Here is a 22,300-nt window from a genome sequence, read left to right as displayed (position 1 = left end):
AGAAATGACAAAATGGAAAAGAGGGATAGGGATGGTGAGGGATGGAAAAGATTGATAATTGTTTCCTTGGCAACCGAAACCGTGGAGCCTCATGCAGGAATCCCTGAGAAAAATCCTAGCGCAAGGCAGACTAGATGATCATAATGGTCTCTTCTGCCTTCAGACTCTGTTTCAGGCTAAGTTCACACATCACAGTGTGGTGCTGCATAAAGAGATCAAGTTAGTGCTAAATGGAAACCAGAAGCTGTATGGTTGTAAGAAATCCTTGGGAAGAAGAGAAGCACTATTGTCTCCCTTTCATAAAATGGGGAACGTTTTACAATGCAAAGGATGAAAAGATTGAATAACTTGGCAAAGATTATTAAAACGCTTTTGCAACACAGAGGACAGTCACTTTACAAGTCCCTGCCTATTGCTCTCATCACAGCAACGGGAACACATCCCCCCTCCGTTGCGGGTGCGCTGAAGATGTTCAAGGAATTAGCAGAAGGGCTAAGGGAGCAGAAAGCAGGTGAAGCAGCTGCTGTGTAATGAATGCTGTTTGCCCACTATGCAGCTCAGTGCTCCACGGGGGCTGCCAGCACAAAAGGGTCCTGGTCCTGCACCAGTGTTTGGCTGCAGCAGTACTGAATCTTTGTTGGGGGATTTAAATGTAAGAACTGGGGCATATATATGAATATTAATGAAAGAAAGATTGACTAACTTCATGCTATTAAAAGATTTCTAGTCCCAGAGAGTAGGTGGAGCCTTTTAAAAAATGTATAATGAAAGACAATATGTGATACACAACTTTAAGAGCACTAGGAATGTGGATTTTGATCCCTTCAATTTTCTGTTTATATAACGCTTTGCAAGTGGGAAATGGAAATACGCTTTCATTAGAACATTTTATTTTTCCTTCTCTGTGTCCCATGTACTGGTGTTTGTTAATGCAGAATTTCATGGGCACACATTCTCGGGAGCCTCTTGGCAATGGGCAGCTAGCAGTGATTTCTGCTCCAAAAATAGAGCATCAAATGCTTATGTATTTATAAATGTATGTGTGCATGCATATATATGCATGTATATATATATAAATGGGTGTCGCATAGATATAAAAGACATAGGAAGGTTAAATCAGAATTGTAATTAATAACCTTGCCAGTTCCAATGTAAACTTTTGTGCCAGCAGTGGGTGTCACACATAAATGCTGGAAAGCATAATATACCGTATGATGCCTGTGAAAAGCACCCCCAAGCAAGAGGCTGGTGCATTACTATACATTCACTAGAAAACAGAGATTCAGGGCAGCAGAATTTCCAGACAGTCATGTGAGAAAAAGTGCTGCAGCATCAAGGCAGCCAGTCCACTTATTTCTGTCTGTTCAGGATGTTAAATAATTGCCGAGGCCTGCATCGCTATCAGTTACTTCTCAGAGTAGCTTAATGACAGGAAACCAGCGTTGTGAGCGATTCCCTGTACAAGTGAGCAGAGATGTTACATGTGTCTGTCTGATCCCCTGCAAGGAGCGAGCGACTGTGGCAGCTCTAACAAAGCAGGCGAAGAAAATGAAAGGATCCTTAGGGAGCCGATATATATTTTTTACTCTTTGGTGTCTGTGGCAGAGACGGCTGGCATATAGAACAAAATGAAATTTGTGTTCCCTGAGACTCTCTTTTGGGCTAGCACTCATATTCGCAAATAAAATACTGTAGAAGCGAAGTGCTAGAATGGCCATGTTTGCAGTGAGGTGGGCAATGAGAAGGGGCTACTACAAAGCATGCCAGCCACAATAAGATGGGAGAATCCTGCCTTACTTTCTGAAGTATTCCTTAAAGGTAATTAGTAACAGAGTACCTATGTGTGTGTATCTGGGTGTGCAACTACATAATTACTATGTAAAAGATGAAATGCAAAGCTAAAAACAGTCAGTTTGTTCTTTATCGCTCTCCTGTTTAAAATCTCCCCCACCACCACCCCCCCCCCCTCTTTTTCTGCTTATTTTTGCCCTTCAATATCCAAAATATCATGCCTCCAGTTCCTTTTCTTTGATGAAGGTCATTTGGAGACCTGAATAATGATGTCAGATAAATGTGTGGCTTTTATAAGGAACAGAAAATTCACTGCCTGGAGAGGCAGCTGTTCCTTTAGGGCAAAAAAGATGGAAGATATTTAAGGCAGTGAAAATGAAAAAGGAATTTAATTTTATTATTTTGATTCATGGGTACCCAAAATGTGACATCAAGGCTGGGACTCATTTCATCCAACGTTATCGATCTACAAGAAAGGACCTAGTTATTGAAGCCTTCGTTGACAGACAAAGGAGAGAGCCAGGCAAGGCCAGAGGCTGATGTCTGCCCTATCTTATCACGAAACGCGTATTATTTCTTTCCATTCACAACAAAGGAATGGAGCTTAGAGACTGAGTTTCAAAGAAACATATGCTTGTAACTTCAGCTAAAAAGGCTCTATTACATTTGCCCCGGTTGAGTGAAGGAATGCAAGTTGTTCCCAAAGTGCAAGTAAGAATAGTTTCCTCCCACCAGAGAGGTCTATAAGCAATCAAGGGCACTGTACATTGAGCACAAATGATGAAATGCATGATAGGTATTTCAGAGGAGCAGAAAGGGAGAGGGATGTATTAGAGCACAAGTCAAGCCTTCTGTAGCTTCAAGGAAGTGTACTCCACAGTGTGACGTTATCCACGTTTTTCAAGGTGTACAAAACGTGCTTCCTTCCAGAAAGGCAGGTCAATTGGATAGGTTAATTCCTTAACTTGATTTCAAGAACTCAGCACGCGACTGTTGTCACTGACTGTTATAAGTCTCAACTTCTTTGGTATTTTTCTTTAAGTCCAAGATCCTGGAGTCACATGATTTAACAAAAACTTGGATTTTACTTCTTTTAAAAAAAATATTTTTTTCCTAGATTGTGGAGTAAAACTTAAAGATGTAAAGCTCCAAAAAGGGAAAAGCAAATACAAAACCAGACATGTGTGATCTGTTAGCCAGCCTTAAGATTTCTGAATGCTCAGACTTGAACACCAAGTTGGCATTAATGTAGTGTTAACATCATGCATTGCCTGCTTTCCAAAACTGTGTTAGCTGTGTTACACATTGAAGGAAAAAAGGATGTAATTCTCTGTATGGCCTTCCTCTTTTCTTCCCCTTCCCCTGTGTATTCGTAAAGCCACACTTTGCCCCATATGTGCAGCTCAAGAGACATTTAGAGGTACAATTATGGTGCAAAGATAACTGGGTTATTACCACAATAACACAACAAACCGCTCTAGCTAAAGTATATGTGTTGCAAGCCTGTGATGTTAAAATCAGATTTCCTTAAAGTGCCTTTGGTTGCAGACAATAAAAACAGCCTGTATGGTAGAAGACCACTGAAAAAAACTTTTAAAGAAAGGATCCATTTTTACAATAGCAGCATTTCATCTGATGTGTGGACCTTGGTTTGTAATTGAAAGTGAGACAGCCAAGGGAACTAGTAGGATTAGGCTATGGGAATTCAACCGAACAATGTTTTGCACTCAGATAATTGCACGAAATTGGGCTATTAGTGTAAGTTTTGCAAATTGTGATAATATAAAACAAAGTAAAATATTCCCAGTGTATACATTCAACTAATGTGCTAAAAGGGAACCACAGCTCGTTTCAAACAGAATACAGAGAACTTCCATTAACTATTCAGAACTGTGTCCAAAATTGTTCTCTGCCTCACAAGTTTCTCAAATGGACTTTCAAAGGGAAACTCTTTTCATAAAACAGTAAGTAAATAAACATAATTTAATAGTTAACTTGTGGTTTTTACTGGCAAGGACATTACTAACATGTTCTTTATCTGATCTTAATTTAACGTTGCATAAAATATCACTGAAAAGAACTGGAGAAGGAAAGAGCTGGCTCAAATTGCAGCTGCTTGCTCCAGTAGCTCTCCTGACAGTAGCTGCAGCTCGTGCCTTTTTAACTTCTTCCATGCGACAGGATTATTCTGTCCAATGGCTTTCCCCTCGCTAAGGAAAAAGGTCATCAGGAGAGAGGTCCCTAATCTTCCTTTGTCTTAACTTCTTGGTCTTTACTTTTTACCCTGCATTCACCCTTGAGGCTCAACCTCAGTATTTGGAATGAGCATCTACAGAGGACAGTTTTAGAGAGGACAGTTTCAGAGGTGGCTTTTGTCCACGCAGCTCCAGCCCAGTCAAGTCAACACAGCGAACAAATGCTGACCCACCACGGACTCAGGCTAATTATTCTAATGCTTTGATCTCAGTCTGGCTAATGCCTACTGCCACGCACCTGAGAATGAAGACTGCAATTAGTCGTGCTTTTATCTTTATTGAAGACTTGGCTGCTCAGAAGCGTGTGCCAGCCACATGACCCACTGGACTGCTGAGGCAAATGCCTCTGTCACTAATGTCCCTGTGCTGTTTGGAGGCAAATTCAGATTTGCCTGTTTCTCCTTTCCCATTTTTGAAAGAAGGGAAATATTTTTAATAATTTCTGTGATGAACCTAGAATATGATAATATCAAATAAACCATTAATATATCTGTGTCAGTAATTCAATCTCCTTACTAGTGTTTTTCGGCTCAAAATCCATATCAGAGTACCGAAGAAAACTCATCAACATCCTGTAATGAATGTAAATGTAAAAGACAGTTGAGCTGTGAATAAGAGGTACCTTAGTAACGCCACAGCTTTCAGCTCATTTCTCTGTCACTGAATTTAGCAGCGGAATAAGCATTTCATGGCATCTAATGTCATTCCCTGGATTCTGCTCTGTGTCCAGTCTACATCAGCCTCAAAATTCCAAAAGAGGAGGGTTTTGTTGCTGTCCTTGGAGGGCGATTTCCATGCTGGTGTATCACACTGCCAGAAAGTTTATCTGGAGTTTCTGACTCAGGTTTCCTTTTTTTTTTTGGATTAGGGTATTACTCTTTCAAACATTGCCCTTAAACTCTTCTTTTTCTTGACAATTAAGGCTTTTCAAGTGTTTTATGTCTCTCTACTATGTCTGCCTGTCACAAGCCTGTACAATGGTCTTTTAAAGTTTACTTATGTCACAGCTGCATTGTGACGTACCATGGTGCAAATATCCCTGAAGCAAAGCTGAATGAACTGGCTCCAAAACTGGGATTTGTACTTTGGCTATTTAGTAGAGAGAGACAAGGACCATCTTTTCTGGCTTGCTTTGTTCTGTGTCTGTCGAGTTCAATACAGCGAGGTCCTGGTTTGCAGACAGCGTTTGTAAGCTCTACTTTTAGAAAAGAAAAAAAGTAATGAAAATAGCAAGAAGTTCCACATGGTTCCGACTGCAGTGTTCAATGCTAAGCAAGGGTGTTTGGTGGGGAACAATGCCAGATGAAGAAAACGACATGAAATATGGTTTAGGATTCATGCAATTTGGGCCTCAAGTAGATTCATTGTGCTGGTTTTGTCTCAGATAGAGTTAATTTTCTTCAAAGTAGTTAGTATGGGACTATGTTTTAGATTTGTGCTGAAAACAGCGTTGATAACAGAGGGATGTTTTCATTTTTGCTGAGCTGTGCTTACACAGAGTCAAGGCCTTTTCTACTCCTTACGCCACCCCACCAACAAGAAGTTGGGAGGGGACACAGCTGGGCCAGCTCACCCCAGCTGACCAAAGGGATATTCCATACCATATGACGTCATGCTTAGCACGAAAGCTGGGGGAAGAAGAAGGAGGGGAGGGGATGTTCAGAGCGATGGCGTTTGTCTTCCCAAGTATCCACTAGGGGTGATGGAGCCCGGCTTTCCTGGAGATGTTCCTGGCAAACACCTGCTTGCCCATGGGAAGTGGTGAACAAATTCCTTGGTTTGCTTTGCTTGTGCACAGAGCTTTTGCTTTACCTATTCAACTGTCTTTATCTCAACCCACGAGTTTTCTCACTTTTACCCTTCTGATTCTCTCCCCATCCTGCCTGGGGGGCGGGAGCGAGTGGCTGCATGGGGCTTAGTTGCCAGCTGGGTTTAAACCACGACAGTCATATAAAGCAAGTTTCTTGCTTTACAGAGACCTGGATGGTGACATTTCGCTAAGAGATGGGAAAGCAACATGGGGAGAAAAGGTCTTTACGGTGACATAAAGGCAAGAAGACTGAGAGAAGACAAATGTGAATGAAGAAAAAAGAGTAGAGAACAGAAGTACAGGTATTTTGTGACAGGTATTGAATGGGAGGGAGCCTGGGGCTGTAACTTCTAGAGGGACCAGAAACCATTAGCGGTAGGAAACCAAAGTAGATTTGAGGAAAAGGAAAAGGGCTGTTAAAGCATTTCTCTCAGGAAGATCAAGCTACTATCATCTGTCAGCAGGAGCAAAAGCTCACTAGAGGTGAATGTCATGGGCAAGATTTTGAAAATGTTCATTCCAGCTGCTCCTACTAAAATCTGGCAAAGCATGATTGCCTGATTTAGTTATTCTTACTTTCCAAAAAACACTGATCCTTGAGTCTGCAAAACCTACTGCTCTGCCTTGTTCATTATATAAATTAGGATAGCATTCGATTAATCTTTGGTATAAACTACATCTGGGCCAGACAGGAGGAAGCCTTATCTTTTCATATGAAGTCCAAATGGTTTCCGGAATGGGAGATGTACCCTGAATTATGAAGTGATGATTGGAAACAGATGTGGGGCAGGATTTTGCAAGGTCTGGATATATTTTGGAAGTATTTATTGACATTGCATAAAGTGGCAGGAACGTTTGTTGATTCTGTTTTGTGGGAGGAGTTCAATGGATGTAAATGTAAGCGACCTTTTCAGTGAGCAGTCTGTTTAAGATGGGATTACCGAGGATATTTTACAGTAAATTCACTGTGCTTGAAATTTACTTCTCCTAAGTTCCGAAACTACAACAGACAAGATCTGGCTTGCTTGGTTTTTGTGTGTCATTCCTTAATGCAGAGAAATAATCTAACTGCTGTCATGATCAATGCTATAGTAGCTTGAAATGCTATATTTTTAATATGGTAAGTTAACTAAGTATAGATGGAATTATTTTCAGTTGCTCAGCGTATATGTACGAAGGACAGTTTGCTAGAGCAAAATATGTCTGCAGTGCAATAATTTCTGAATATGGTACGTCTATGTGTCATAAACCAATATTTTACAAACAAAATGGGATCATTACAGTCAGGATTGGATGCAGATATGAAGGAAAAAGACCGTTGGTTCAGAAAGCTACATACCTTTCCACTGGAGGAACAACACTAAGCCCATTTATCCTACGGCGTTGCCTCCGAAGGACTGAAGAGACAGGAATTTGAGGTAAAAGGTTTTGGCAGGTGATGAAAGTGAAGGAGTCAGAGGAGGCAATCAGAGTAACCGTTCTTAGGAAGAGTAGTATGAAGTGTGTAGCAGAGACATGTGTTGCAGACCCAGTGCCAAAAGTCCAGGAACTGGATTAAACAGACAGCCTGAGGTATTTGCAAAAAGATGACAAGCCTTTCAGCAAAATAGAGATGCATTTGGCCAGTCTCTCTAATGTCTCAATGAAATCGGTAGTGGAAAACGTGGAAGAAAGCAATTAATTAGACACCTCTACTCTTTTTATAAAAGGCTGTTTCTCTGAGTTACATCTGTATATTTCTCCAGCTTAGAAGCTCTGAAGTGAGAACACTGCATACTTGCATCTCTTGCCTTCTTCCTTTTTTGCATAGGAACAATCTGGTATTTGTGTGGGCATTCCTGGTGCCGGTTCCCAATCTTGCATTCTACACAGTTACAACGTGAGACCATACAGGACTGTCTTGTTAAGCTACACAAACACAAAAATCTATACCCTAGTGAAGTTTGTTGTTTTTTTCTTTCACTTTTTAACCTAGAAAGCATGCTTTCTAGTACCTTCCTTATACTTTCTAGAACAAAACTGGTCTGTTTTGTTAGTCTGGCCTTGTGAAGTTGGCTCTTTTCTCTTCTGTGGCTACGGTACTTCATCAGCTAGTTAAAAGGGGCAGAGCAGAAGTAACTTAGAGCACAAGTTTGGATCAAGCAAAGTATAAGAGTTCAGAAATAGCATGGAAGTGCACAATAAGACTGGGCTGTATTGATCTGTAAATGGTTTGAGTCTTTTTTTTATGTCACATACCATGCGACTTTCCATAGCACACAGCTTTCAGAGAGTAAAAGGAAAACCGTAATGGAAAAAAGCACTCTCTGCTCCCTTAGACACAAGTGTTAGTAAGAAAACTAGATGTCTGAGAGCATTGGGAATAGCCTAACGAACTGTCTGAAGGTCTTCACAAAGCCAGGCTAGAACCCCTCTCCCTTTGAATGTATTTTTTAATGGGTAGTTCAGCAAATTGGAAACATTCACCAAAAAATCTGTTTCTTTGCAAATTTCAGCAACAGCAAAAGAGCAGGAGAAAAAACCTCTGGGCTTTAGTTGTTGTTTTTTTTTTTTTTCTTTCTGTAAATATTGTTCACTAAAGCAAAAAATACCTTCAACAGCTCTGGTCACTGAGACCCAACAAGAAATAACTGAAAGTTAAATTACTGAGCAGTTGTCTGGTTCCATTGGAAATAACGTTGATGGTCTCTGATTCACTTCAGGTTCTCTGAACCGGTGTTTTGATGTGCAGTTTTGAGAAGCAGGTATCCAGATTTGGGTATTATGTACTCTATGAAAAGCAAGATAATTGGAAAGCACTTTCGGTTTGTAAGAGGGTCTAATTTCACATGTTCCCTTCCAGCAAAACCTGGGCAAGGAGAAATGAGCATTTCCACAGAGAGCCTTCTGAGGACGCTCTTGTTTCTGTCATTGCAGTGTGCGTGCTCACTTCCACTGCTGAGGTTGCAGCTTCCACATGTCCCCCTGTGTGTGTTCACTTGTGAGGTTTCTATCCAGAATGTTGCAGGTTTTTCTTTCCCTCTTACACCCTTCACAAAACAAACTCCCAGTTTCCAGGTGGAGCCTGTCATCATTAATCTAATCATACTTTGCACGGCCTTTGATTTTTTTGCATCCTTAGTTTTGCCCCAGTGATAAATCAGAGTAGCCGTCACTGTAGTGGAAAGCTCAGTAATGTCAAAAACTTCCTGGTGTATATGCAATGGGAAGTCATTCAGCAGTAAGTAAATAACCCTTGCGAGCCACATTGTTACAAAGGATTATTTCTACTCTCCCCTTAAACAGGAGGAACTAATATCTTGATCCCTACTACCAAAGACCACAGTAGAGTACCATAGGAAAGAGAATTTCTCACCTTCCAAATCAGTTACTTCTTGTGATGAATGCATTTACAAGCTGCAAAGTAAAATGTAGTTAAAATTCTAGCTCGTTTCAGCTTGTGAGTTTGTAGGTGACAATGTAGGGAAGCCTGTGAAAGTCACAGATTCCAGGATTTCCGGCCTGTATTAATGTCCTTGCAAAATTTGCTGTATTTTTTCAGATTTCTGTTTTAGTGGAATCTGAAGTCTTACATAGATCCTTGGTTTGGGTTTTTTTTTTTTTGTTGGTAGTTTTGTTGTGGTTTGTTTTGTTTTCGCTTCGTTTTGTTTTTAAAATATTATTATTAAAAATAAGTGTAATTCTTGACTTAAAATACTTGTTAGAAGCATGCGAGGTGGTTTGGGTATTTTTGCCGTTCCAAAGGAAAGGTAAAACACTGCCTGCACCACAAATCCTAATATGTCATCTCTTCAAGGGATATCTGAGTGAAGTTCTTGCTGGTTATTCTATAGCACCTTTTATCTGTGCATCTGCAATAGGTGAAAAAGACCAGAGAGAGAGAAGGTGGTGAGGATGCACTAAGAGAGCCTGAAGAAGTCCTGAGGAAAGCACAAAGAGAAGCACAGGCTGAAACATACTTGAAGCTGTGACTGAAAAACCTGTCCTTCGTCAGGATTCCTGCTGTGCTCAGGACTTTCTGGTAGATGAGCTGAAGTATACTGAAGAAATACATGAAGGCTATATAAAGGAAAGATGGAGTGAAAAACCTGTAGTTAGACATAAAATCGTTGTGAGATGATGCCAAATACATACGGGTAACTCCTGCCCTGGTTGTGGGTGGACCACAAGGGAGGGACTCGGGGAGCAAAGTCCCTCCCGCTGTAAGAGAAGATCAGGTTTGTGACCACCTGAGGAACCTGAACATACATCAGTCTTTGGGACCTGACGAGATGCATCCCAGGGTCCTGAAGGAACTGGCTGGTGTAGTTGCCAAGCCACTCTCCATGGTATTTGAAAAGTCCTGGCAGTCAGGCGATGTCCCTGGTGACTGGAAAAGGGGAAACATTGCACCCATTTTTAAAAAGGGTAGAAAGGAGGCCCTTGGGAACTACCGACCTGTCAGCCTCACCTCTGGACCTGGGAAGACCATGGAACAGATCCTCCTAAAAGCTATGCTAAGGCATATGGAGGACAGGGAGGTGACTCGAGACAGCCGGCATGGCTTCACCAAGGGCAAGTCCTGCCTGATCAAACTGGTGGCCCTCTGTGGTGCAGTGACTACATCAGTGGACAAGAGAAGAGCTGTGGATGTCGTCTGTCTGGACTTCTGTAAGGCCTGTGACACCGTCCCCCACAACATCCTCCTCTCTAAATTGGAGAGATACAGATTTGTTGGGTGGACTGTTTGGTGGATGAGGAATTGGTTGGATGGTTGCATCCAGAGAGTAGTGGTTAATGGCTCAATGTTCAGATGGAGATCGGTGACGGTCCCTAGGGGTCCATACTGGTATCAGTGGTGTTTAATATCTTCACCAATGGCATAGATGGTAGGATCAAGTGCACCCTCAGCAAGTTTGCAGATGACACCAAGCTGAGTGGTGTGGTTGACATGCATGAGGGATGGGATGCCATCCAGAGGGACCTGGACAAGCTGGAGAAGTGGGCCTGTGTGAACCTCATGAGGTTCAAAAAGGCCAAGTGCAAGGTCCTGCACCTGGGTTGGGGCAATCCCCAATATCAATACAGGCTGGGGGATAAAGGGATAGAGAGCAGCCCTGTCAAGAAGGACTTGGGGGTACTGGTGGAGAAAAAGCTGGACACGATCCAGCAATGTGCGCTCACAGCCCAGAAAGCTAATCGCATCCTGGGCTGCATCAAGAGAAGTGTGGCTGGCAGATTGAGGGAGGTGATTCTGCCCCTCTGCTCCACTCTGATGAGACCCCCACCTGTAGTGCTGCGTCCAGCTCTGGGGCCCCCAGCATAAGAGAGGCACAGACCTGTTTGAGTGCATCCAGAGGAGGGCCACGAAGATGATCAGAGGGCTGGAGCACTTCTATGAGGAAAGGCTGAGGGAACGGGCATTGTTCAGCCTGGAGAAGAGAAGGCTCCAGGGAGACCTTATCGTGGCCTTTTAGTACTTCAAGAGGGCCTATAAGAAAGATGGGGACAAACTTTCTAGCAGGGCCTGTTGCAATAGGACAACAGGTAATCGTTTTAAACTGAAAGAGGGTAGATTTAGACTAGACATAAGGAAGAAATTTTTTACACTGAGGGTGGTGAAACACTGGAACAGGCTGCCTAGAGAGGTGGTAGAAGCCCCATCCCTGGAAATATTCAAGATCAGGTCGGACGGGGCTCTGAGCAACCTGATCTGGCTAAAGATGTCCCTGCTTACTGCAGGGGGGTTGGACTAGATGACCTTTAAAAGTCCCTTCCAACCCAAATCGTTCTGTGATTCTATGATCAAGACAAATGGGTGAAGTAAATGTCAATCGGGTTGCCACATACAACAAGGCTTTTCAGGGAAAAGGGGGACTAAGAGGACTGCAAAAAGGATTAAAGGAACTACACAACAGTACAAAGATACTAAAATTAATGCAATCACTAAGGGGAGTAGGAGCTACAAGCGCAAAAGCATCGCCCCAAAGTATGGCTCCAGTGAAAGAGGCGGCTGAGCAGGACAGAGGAACCTACGTGACCTGTGAAATTCCCTCACACCTTCTGGGAAAAAGCAGACCAAAGCAGCGGGTGAACTGTAGTATAACAGGTAGCTGCCTCGCAGCTCCTCTTTCAATGCCGGTTGTTATTTAACAACGGAAGTTTAATTTGGAGGTGTCTGGTGGAACGTGTGAAATTGCAAGGGAATAGAGAATACACAATCAAATGTGACAGTTCTTAAATTAGCTCAGGAAGTGGGGAAAAAACATAAATACCAGTTCGGTCTCAACAGACACAGAAACTGAGGAACACGAACCCAAACACAAGATAGGAAGATTATTTTCGTGAACTGAACTCTGGGAACTGGAGCAGGAAATCGTGTTAGCTGAGACAGTGAATGAGTTAGCACTTGTGGTGGATTTCGTTATGGATAACATCTCAGAAATGTGAGAGAAGTTGTCTCACACTTTAGTCTGGGAAGTACCTTTGGATCTTGGTGAAACAAATTATCTACAGGCAATCTGAAGTGTACTACAGGCAGCCTTGTGTGCTCTGCTACTAAAGGCGCTGTTAGGACAACAATGTAATGTGGTACCTTTCAGCGAGGGAGACAGTAGGCAGCATCTGAAATATGTTTTGAAATTAAGTATTTCAAGGGTCTTAATTGCTGAAGCTGCCACTGAGACTGAAGCAGGGATGGATTCGTGTTCACTGAGTACTCCTGAGGGTTAGCTTATTAAAAGAAAAGGAAAACCTCATTCTGCAAACAGAAGAGGGGGTGTAACTGCTTGCTCCAATGCCAAACATGGGTGCACACCACTGCTTACAATGAAGGCATATTGGAGTGAAATGGTTTTTTAAGCTTTTGGTGGCTATTGTTTAGCCTGAACCGTAGATCTGCAAAAGAGGTTGGGAAGGACAAGAGAAACTGAGAGAGTTTGCTGAGGCAGCAAGGAAGTACCTGACATGGCACGTATCCACAAATGCTGGGTATATAACTATAAAAAAAAGAGGCCAGGGTGCTCTTTTTAGCTGAGCTGTTTTTGGGGTTCTGGCAACTAGTAGAAAAAAAAAATCTGTTTGATTCCTAATGGGTTCTGGGAAACAGAAATCTCAAATTTTTTTTTTGGTAAATAAAAAGGAGTAACAAAGACTTACTTCTCTCTATGAGCAGTTTAATATAACAGAAACAATCTCCAGGCCCTGATTTTTTTTTGTTTGCTCAGATAAAAAAAAAAAAAAAAAGGTGGGTGTTATGCAAGTTTTTCTGAATTTGTTTTTTGTTAGATGTTTCCAAAAATATGGTGGGTTTTTTTTTGTCCCACTGTGGTCTACTTTTTGCAATGTTTAACATCTTCAGATGGGATGTTATAGCTTAGATTTTTAGTTTCATTTTAAGATATAGGTTGTAATCACCCATGAAATTTTCTGTGAAACATCTCTCCACTGTATGAAATGAAAGAAAATTATATTGTACTGACCAAGACTTTTAGAATGAAAGTATAGGTCTTGTGCTAGAAGGCCTGAAGTACTCATCATAGCAATTGCCTTTGAAGCCTCGCCAAAGACAGGACATCCGTGGTCTTTTTGACCCTGAAAACGTCTAACCTAAAACCAGTAGGTATTTTAGATTTCATGCCGTCCCCTTACTCGCAGTGTCTGTATTGAGCCACATCTTCAGCTGATGTAGTTTGGCTGATTTCAGCTTTGCTTATTTGCATTGCTGAGGATCTCCCACGCATTATTTTCCTTTTCTGTCTGTGTGATACTATGTTGTGATGTGCATTGCGTGCCGTGCAGCTAAAGCTTATGGGTATAGCTGTATTTCTGTAGGTCTGCAAAATGAATACTTCACTCCCTCCATCCTTCCCTGGCAGTAAGGTGTATATGTTGTCTTCAACGCGTGCTGAGCACAGCGTTAGGAAGTCCCCTGATGTAGCGTTAGCCTGTTCTATGGTGAAGGCACCTGGAAACCAGTTAAGCCCAGCTCTGCTTTCTGGTGGGACCCTGCCCGAGCTGTCGCTGGTGCTCCTCGGTGACTGCCGGACTCGTCCGCGCTCTGGAGGAGAGCCAGGCTCAGGAGGGGAGAAGTCCCCCAGGTCTTCGTGGCCGCTAACCCCTAGGGCAGCACTAACGCTGCGTGGATGCCCTGCCACACGGCTATGCCCCCATCGCTGCGCCTCCTCCTTTCCCGCTTGGGCATTTATTATCGTTTCAGCCCTCAAAACTCCGCTCGCAGCCTGGGGGAAGCGAGGGCCTGTCCCCCGGCACCACTCGGCCCGGCCAGCGGGCTGAGGGAGGAGACCACCAGCCCCCCAGCCTCGCTTCGCCCTGAGGGAGCGCAGGCAGGAAACAGGGACGGATGCCCCATGCAAACCCGCAGCGGGCCCCGGGGCTGCCCCTGTCACGGAGGAGGTACCGGGAGCCACCGGGGACCCAACGGGGCCCTCAGCAGCTTCAGCCTCCCTGAGGGGGCGGCCGTCGGGTGATACCCCCCGCCCCCCTCCCCCACCCCCCGCCCCGGCCCCTTCCCGGGCTGCGCCTGCAGCGGGGCCAGGAACGCGCACGCGACGGGCTGCTGCGGGAGGGGCGGCGGCCCAGCTACGGGCGGGGGCGGGGCCTGCTGACACCGCCCCGCCCCTCACACCTCCCCCCGGGGAGCGGGGCGGGGGCCTTGGCTCCTCCCCTCCCCACCGCCCCCGCCCCCGCCAGGCGGAGGGGGCGGGGCGGGCGCGCCCCCGCGCAGACGCGAACGGCGGGGCGCGCGCAGGTGGCGGGCGGCCCCGCTGCGCTCGCCGCCGCCGCGGGCCGGCCTCCGCCGGGGTTAGCGCGTCGGCCGGCGGGGAGGGACCGGGCGGCCGGGTCGGGGCCCGCCGCCTTCCCCTCACACGTGAAAGGACGTAGCCGCCCGGGCGAGCGCCGCGGTCGGCCGAGGAGCCCCGCTGCCCCGGGGCTTTCCCTCCGCCTCCCCGCCCGGGGGCCGCGCCGAGCCCTTCGCGGGCCCTGCGGGGCGCCGCTTCCCCTCTCCTGCCCTCCTGCCCCGCCGCTTCTGGGAGGCGGCTGGCGCCGCTGCGCTGCCCCCGTGAATACTCCTCACGGGGTGGGCGTGGGGAGGGGAGGCTGCGGCGGCCTCCCGCCCCGGGGCGTCCCAGCCCCGCCGGCGGTGGATGCGCCCGGGAGGAGTCGCCGAGCCCGCCCAGCCCTTTCAGCCCGCGGGGGGGACGCGGGGCTCCGCGATGACTTGACGCCGGGCCGCGGCGTGCCGTGCAGTGCCATGGAGGGGATGACACGCTTCGTGGTGGCCTCGGCGGCCACGGCGCGGTGGCGGCCGGCGCTGCCCGCCCTGCTGCCGCTGCTGCTCGCCGTGCCGGCGCTGCGGGGCTCCCCCGCCGCAGGTAAGGGAACAAAGGGAACCCGCGGGGCCGGCCGGGCCGCGGCAGGTGTGCCGGGGTCGTGCCGTGAGGGCAGGGGGCGGGGGGAGGCCGGCACCCGCTGCCGGGGGTGTCGTCCCTGTCGGCCGGTGTCCATTCGCGGGCGGGGGGGAGGCAGCGCCGGTAACAATGCGGCGGTGCCGGCGGGCGGGCGGGCGGGGGCCGCCTCTGCGCGCGGCGCCGCCGGGGAGCTCCGCCAGAAAACGCGCGCATTGTTCGCAGCCAAACCGCGTCCGCGCTGGCGTGGGGCCGTGGGCCTCGGGGGCGGACTGGGACCCCTTCCGTGGAAGCGCAGGAGAGAAGCGGCGTGGGGAGGGGTGTCGGTGGCAGCCCTGTGTCAGATCTCTCGGGGGACCGGGGGTTGTGGGATGCTCCGTTCCAGCCGGTAGTGGTCCGGAGTTGTGGTCCCAGCACCCACCCGGCTCCTCTTTGCCCCGCCTGCCGCTCTGGGAGTGCCCGAGGGGTTTGGGGGTGGCGGTGGCAGCACCTGCGGGGTGCGGGGCAGGCTGAGTCGCCTTCGGCTTTCCAGTTAGGAGGTATCGGAGTCTCCTCGGAACGCGCAGTGCTGCTTTCCAAGCACGGCCGTGGCATGAGTTGTGCGTGGAGAGAACCGCTGGGGCTTCAGGGGGTGGTGTGTTTGGTAGCTGTTTCGAAATAGCCAGGAATCAGTGACCCCCTTTTTTTCCCCTCTCTTCTCTGGAGGCTTTAGACATCAGAATTACTCTGTAGTTAAGCAGACAGTTTAATCACAAAGATGTCTTATTTGGTTCTGCTCCCACAGCACTTCTTGGCTCATCTTCAACACTCTTTTTTTTTAAAAAAAAAAAAGGTGCAACAACTGCCATCTCATAGAAATGAACGATTTTGCTTTATCTTTTTGGTAGATAAGAGGTATAAAGTAATACATTTTCATCAACATCAGTAAGTTGTTGATAAGTGGTAATGAGTGATAAGAACCTGCATTAACCTGTTTTGTGAAGTTGACTGACTAGTGTTGACTCTTTTAGTTAAACATGGGAATCATGATGATTATTGTTGGGTGCTTAAGAGGCCTTGGTGTTATAAAACATGCTTATCTTTTTTAATAACACTATATTTCCGCTTCAGAAAGTAGTTTGTGTTTTGGTGGTGACTGGTTAGCTTTTCAGGGAAGTTATGCTCTGCTCCAGCTCTTTGTAGCGAATAAGAAGAGATGTTCCATTTCCAGCCTAGGAGAAATTTCTTCATTTCTAGTAAGTGTCAGATACTCTTTTTCTTGAATAGAACAGGGTTTGCATACAAATAGGAGAAGGTTCATAAGTTGGAGACTTGCTTGGGGTTTTTTGCCTCTTTGAGATTAATAGAATGGCTGGGTTTATTTTTCTAGATCTTCGTAGTAAGTCAGTGAAGGCTTTTGTTTAATCGTCTAATACTTGATAGATCTTAATTAAATATTGCTGTGGATTTCTGAGAGCTTTTGTGTGATTGCTGTGCATTCTTGTATAACTTAAAGACAGCAGTAGAAATATTATGTAACTTAGCCCGTGTTCGGGCTGCTGGAAGAGAGCACTTGGAGACAACAGATCTCGCCCAAAGCAATGCTTTTCTGCTCAGTCTGGGGCAAGAGCTTTCAGGTTGCTTTGATTTGTGAGTCCTCTACATTTTCTTTCCACTGAGCGTGTGAATCATGTACGATGAACTTTAGCATACTAAGAGCAAACTTGCTTTTCAGAGGGTGTTTTTCATAAACATCTTAGAAATGATCCATTGATCACAGAGATTTGAAGCGTACAGCTTGCAGAGAACAAGAATATTTTGTTCCTTTTCAGTGGAGATGAAATGCTTTATTAAAATCATGGCAGGAGTCCGATGTCTCTTCTTGGGCCCATAATGTCTAAAAAATCAGGACACAGCCTTTATCCTAATATTTTCTTTAGCCTTGAAATGTTGTGATGATATAATGGGTGGTGTAAAACAGAGGAGATGTGTACTGGTCATATGCAGAGCGCTTGGACGACATTGACTTAATTGCTCAACAGATGCAACAGATGTACGACTCTGAGAGTGTCTCTTGGGCACAGGTCGTTTGCTTTTTGGTACCATTTGGTCTTGGTCAGTTTAGGAACAGCAGGAGTAAACTCCTACAGCTTTGAGTTATGCAGAAGAGGCATACAGTGAGGGTGGAATGGCTGTTGGAGCCACTTGCTTGCAGTTGAAATAGCAAAGAGAACGTCAGTGCTTAAGAAAATTCAGTAGTAAATCAACTTGGGTTTTGGAATGCTTGATCCAGCTCCCACTGAAGTCACATGTTGCTGAATCAGGGCTTCAGCTTCCACAATTAAGCAGATGCTGAACTCTTAGTCTGTGGATAGGCTGCTGGTGTGCTAAAGGTATTTGGGCACCTCTGTGAACTAGAGCTTTGGTCAGTGAATGTCTTACTGCTCAGCCCAGGCTGTGTTTTTGCTTTTGTTCCATTGCACAATCTGTGCAAATCCCGCACCGACAATCAGGAGGATTTATCTTGTCTTGCTGTGCTGTTTTCATGAGGAGAGCTATGTGCCAGACTCGGAAAAGTCTGCGGTGAGTCTCCTCAGAGACTCAAGGACCAAACACCAGTTGTGGAGGTCAGGGAAGGAATCGGATGTAGCTGCCTTATGGGACAGTTGCAGGATATTGTTTATTCAACTTAATTGCATGAGCGCGTCGCAGACGCTCAAGTTGGCATCGTGTCTCTTGTGGCCAGTTCAGCTTGTCAAGCTTGCTTCCCGTTCATTTTCGCAGAAGACCCATATGGTTGGAGGATTCCCTTTAAGACTGCATTCTATGCTGCGCTTGCTTTATTTATGTCAGCCTCGTGTCTACAAGCTACACTTGTAGTCTTGCCAGAGGAAATGTGGTTTTTGTTTGTGTGTTCTTTCAAGAAATTAGAATGCTAAACAAACTAGTGGACAGTGCAGCTTTTTGTTCAGTTGTGTCTATTTTGTGAGTGACACTTGTTTTCTGTGAAGCAAGGTCTTAGATTTCTCAGGCAGGGCTGGGACTTGAAATGCAGCATGCCTTTAACAAAGTAGGCTTTAACAGCTTTGACCTACCTTGGGTAATAGATTTCAGGCACTGGACACATTAAAGAGCAGTGATTCTTGCTGCAGCACAAATCTTTTCCAAGAGGTCTTGGGAAGCTGATGGTTGTGGTAAGTGGCAGGTTCTGACAACCCAGTTCTTATTTCTCAATTCAGAATGTGTGTGGGGGGGGGAGTTGCTTGGGAGAGAAGTGAAGGAGAACAGACTTTTTAATAACAGAGTCTCACGTCGGCTGTGGGAGACATGGTTTTCCTTCATTTGAAAGTAAATCTGTCTATGGCTGATGTCCTAAACTACCAGTGAGTCTCCGGCCTTGCCCATTGTGGCATGCAGTATGAATAACACTAATTGCGTAAGAGTTATTGTGGATGATGTCCTTAACTACTAGTGTGTCTCCAGCCTGGCCCGTTGTGGCATACAGCATGTATAACGCTAATTGCATAAGAGTTATTAAATCGACTGTGTCATGGGAACATATGTATAAGTAAAAAGCTATAAGGAAATAGCACAAGTTGTCTTTTAAAATTTATCTTGGAATCCCGAAGTCAAGTCAAATGGTAGCATTAAATGAACAATGCAGACTTAATTTTTTTTTTTTGGCTTATTTCATGGAGTCCTTGTCAGTATGGTCAGTTTTGCACTCTGGAGTTATATGCTATGATGTCTTTTTTTTTTTTTTTTAATCCCTTTAAAAGTAATATATTTCTGTGCTTTTCTTTAGTGGTTGCTAAACACACATGAGCTCAATGAGAAATTTGATTGACACTCCCTATATGTGCTGTGTTTTCAGCTGTTGATGTTATTGGAGACAGCTGTTTTGGAAGACTAAGGGAAAACCTTTCTTAAGAGCAATGGATTAGTGGTGTCTTCTTCCTAATGCATGAGATGAGGAGAAGATACAACTGGCTACATCAATGTAATTAAGTGCATGTAAAATGAACAGAATAAATACTGGAGAATGGTAGACTGGGCTGATTGTGCCAGCTCTTATTAAAGCTGTGAGATATTATGAGGTGCTTGTAAGAAATATTACTGCTTTGCAGTGGACTTGAGAACAAACTTAACTATTTCAATTGAAATTTTATGAATTGTGCATTTTACTGAAGGTTTTTTTTTTTTCTTTGCAAAAAGTCAGTTGAAAGAGTTCAGCTACTTCTGATGTTGAGGCAAGAGGAAAACAATAGTTTCTGCTTAGAGTTCTGCCAGCTTCTTTTCTGAACAACTTTAATACCCTTATGCTTTGGAGCATGCAGTTAAACTTTGGCAGATTGTGTCTGCTCTGAAGGGGATGTTTTCTCTGCTGCTGCTTTGAAAGTGATTTTTTTCAAAAGCTTGTAACAACTGAATTGAGGCACACATGGCTGTGATAGAGATGATGCATTTTTTTGTCTGCTGAATCTTGGATATAGCCTATTCTCATGGATCCCCACCTACCTATTAAAACTGACCTGGGGGCGTATGTGCCACCTGGACAGAAGCACTAAGCATGCTTCCCACAGCCCAGAATGATACGTGAAAGGTTGGCCTTCCGTGTGAAAGTCTGTTTAAACTGCTCCAGCGGCAGGACTGGATTGAGCTTTAGGGCTGAGAACTGGCACCTGCCTGCCTTGTGCTTAGGGACGTGTCTGCACTGTGTCATGGGGTGCTTTACTTTCTGTAGGGAAACTCCAGCATCTACTTCGTGGTGCGGTGTTGTGTGGTGGTACTTGGTTGCATTGGGCCTAAGAGGGAAAACGGAGTGAAGGCTTTTAGAAGGAGCCAGCTTGGGACTTGGATTTAGTTAAGCAGCGGGAGTGAGAGGAGGGTCTACGGATCTTTTCCTGTCACTGTTGCACTCATTGATGAGGTGTGTGCAGAAAGCTGGGAGTTGTAGGAGTAGGAGGGGGAGGAGACGCACAAATTGCGAGAGGGTTTGTGAGATGAAAGAAACTGGAACTGGCAGGGCACGAAGTCTAGGAGGCAAGATGTTAGGTCAGGAATGGGAAATAGCTCTGTCGATGAGAGAAACTGCGATGCAGAAATTAGTTCTAGAAGAAATAAGCAATGCAGCCTGGTAGTAGGGTAAGCACGCTGGGAAACACAGATGGACTCAGTTTATAAAAGGAAAATAAACCTCCAGAAAATAGTGTTGAAAGGAAGAATCAGAGGTAGGGAAGGTAAGGGACTGGGACAAGAGTGGAAGAGATGCAGCCGAAAGCGTCAAGCTTGTGATTTAGGCCGTCTGCTCTGGAACACTTTCTCCAGAATTTGGCACGGAACCGAGGACTTCAGAGTGTTGGCCCTTTTTGCCTCTCAGCCAGGAGCATGATAATCTGCTGCAACTCCTTGAGCGTTTCATGGATGTGCAAGTTTCAGCCTTGTGACAGAAATGTTTTTTCAGAGTTTGTTTTAAAAACTGGAGAATTTCCTCCACGGAAGTTGTTGTGGCATATGAAGACTACGGAGGCAAAAATTAGCAAGTTGGAAATATTGATGTTAAATAACCTGTACAATTTTAAACTTCTGTGCCTGTAAGTTGTGGTACAGCGATACTCACATGATCACAAAGTGTATATCCATATAGATAATATTTATAGCTGTATAGCCATCTGCACATAAATATCTGTACGTACATGTACCCACACGCAGACAGGACCCTCATCGCATTCAGTGTACAGAACTGATCATGCTCTGGGGAGAAATGGGTGTTGGATAGCAAGTGAAGTTATCTATAGGACTCTTGCTCATTTTGTAGCAGATGTTCGAAGGTGTGAAATGAATGAGGTGAGGGACAGGGAAGTTTGAATAAAAGTTTCACCGTTAATGTAATTAAAAGCTGTCCTAAACAATTGAGTTGTGTTGCTGCTGCGGAGTTTCAGTGATGTGAGCAAGTTGCTTAAAGCAAGCTTCCCCCAGGTGGTCACTAGCTGTGTGTTCCTCATTTACTGGACGTGAGACCTCTGGGATCTGTGTTGCAGAAATGCTGAGTGCTTGCAGCTGCCAAAGAAGTCAAGGGGAGCTGTTCTTGAGTAGATGTTGTGTCTGTAATTCTACATACTCATTAATGTCTCAAATTAGGTGCTCAGAATTTGACCTTGTTTTTTAGTTTCACCATTTGCAAAATGTAATTTCTTAGATTTAAGAATTTCTTAATTCCTTGTTTGATTTTCAAAATAGTATGAAATGTTCGCATGCAGTAACAGTGAGCACAAAAAAAGCTCAGCAGAAAGCAAAAGACTTTAGGTAAAGCTCCAGTGGATGATAAACCAGTCTACTGAACTTGAATCCAGAGGAAAGAAGTGTAAGAAACAAACTATTAGTAAAAAAAAAAAAAAATAGAAAGTAACAGGTGGTGGTGTAACAGTTTGCATTTACCATATTTAGACTTCTTTAGCGAGAGTTAACTAGCCTTGTAGATGGGAAGACGTACGATGCAGTATCAAAGTGTAGTAGGGTTTTGTTTGATTTTTTTTTTTTAAATCAAGTCTTCATAAAAAGAACTCGTGGTTGCTGATGTTTGTGGCTCGCTTTCAGTATTAGCAGTTTCATCCTGCATCCCCTACCTGCTTGTTCTTCACACAGAAACTGTTTTCTAATCCTTTTAGTCCTCTTCCATTCTCCCCTCTGATTTAGAGTGGCTTCTCTTCTATGAATTAATTCCCTGTGTAGAATTTTGAATTGGCTTTGGCCATATGGTCAAGACAATGTGTCCGGTCTTGTGGCTTGGAATAGAGGCAAGAGACTAAAATTCACCAGCAAGTAAGGGGAGGAGGAGGGAGGAATGCTGGAAACATAGTAAAAGAAGGGCCTGAAAGTCCAGATGCTTTTCAGTAAGGAGGGTGCATAATAGTCATACTGAAGGGGCTAAAAACCTGCCCAGCTGTAGAATGGGAAATAGGCAATGCAGTGGTGCTGAACAAAGGGATCTGGTGTATCTTGTGGGTCACAAACAGAATGTGATTCAGCAGGATCACAGTGGTGCTGGATCTCAGAAA

General features: G+C 45.0%; 1 protein-coding gene across 1 annotated transcript in view; it reads left to right on the top strand.

The window, feature by feature from the left end:
• The first annotated feature begins 15,109 nt into the window (after window positions 1-15,109).
• The window catches only part of KIAA1549 (KIAA1549 ortholog), a 145,368-nt gene continuing 138,177 nt past the window's right edge, over window positions 15,110-22,300 (top strand). Inside the window, exon 1 of the mRNA XM_086468085.1 lies at window positions 15,110-15,230. Within this exon, the coding sequence (XP_086324211.1) occupies window positions 15,110-15,230 (121 nt within the window). The remainder of the gene's footprint in view (window positions 15,231-22,300) is intronic.

This window comes from Leptosomus discolor, chromosome 1 (assembly GCF_034619465.1).
Source record: "Leptosomus discolor isolate bLepDis1 chromosome 1, bLepDis1.hap2, whole genome shotgun sequence".
In the NCBI taxonomy this organism is placed as follows: Eukaryota; Metazoa; Chordata; class Aves; order Leptosomiformes; family Leptosomidae; genus Leptosomus; species Leptosomus discolor.
Note: the sequence above shows the minus strand (reverse complement) of the source record. Positions and strands in the feature narration are given on the sequence as shown.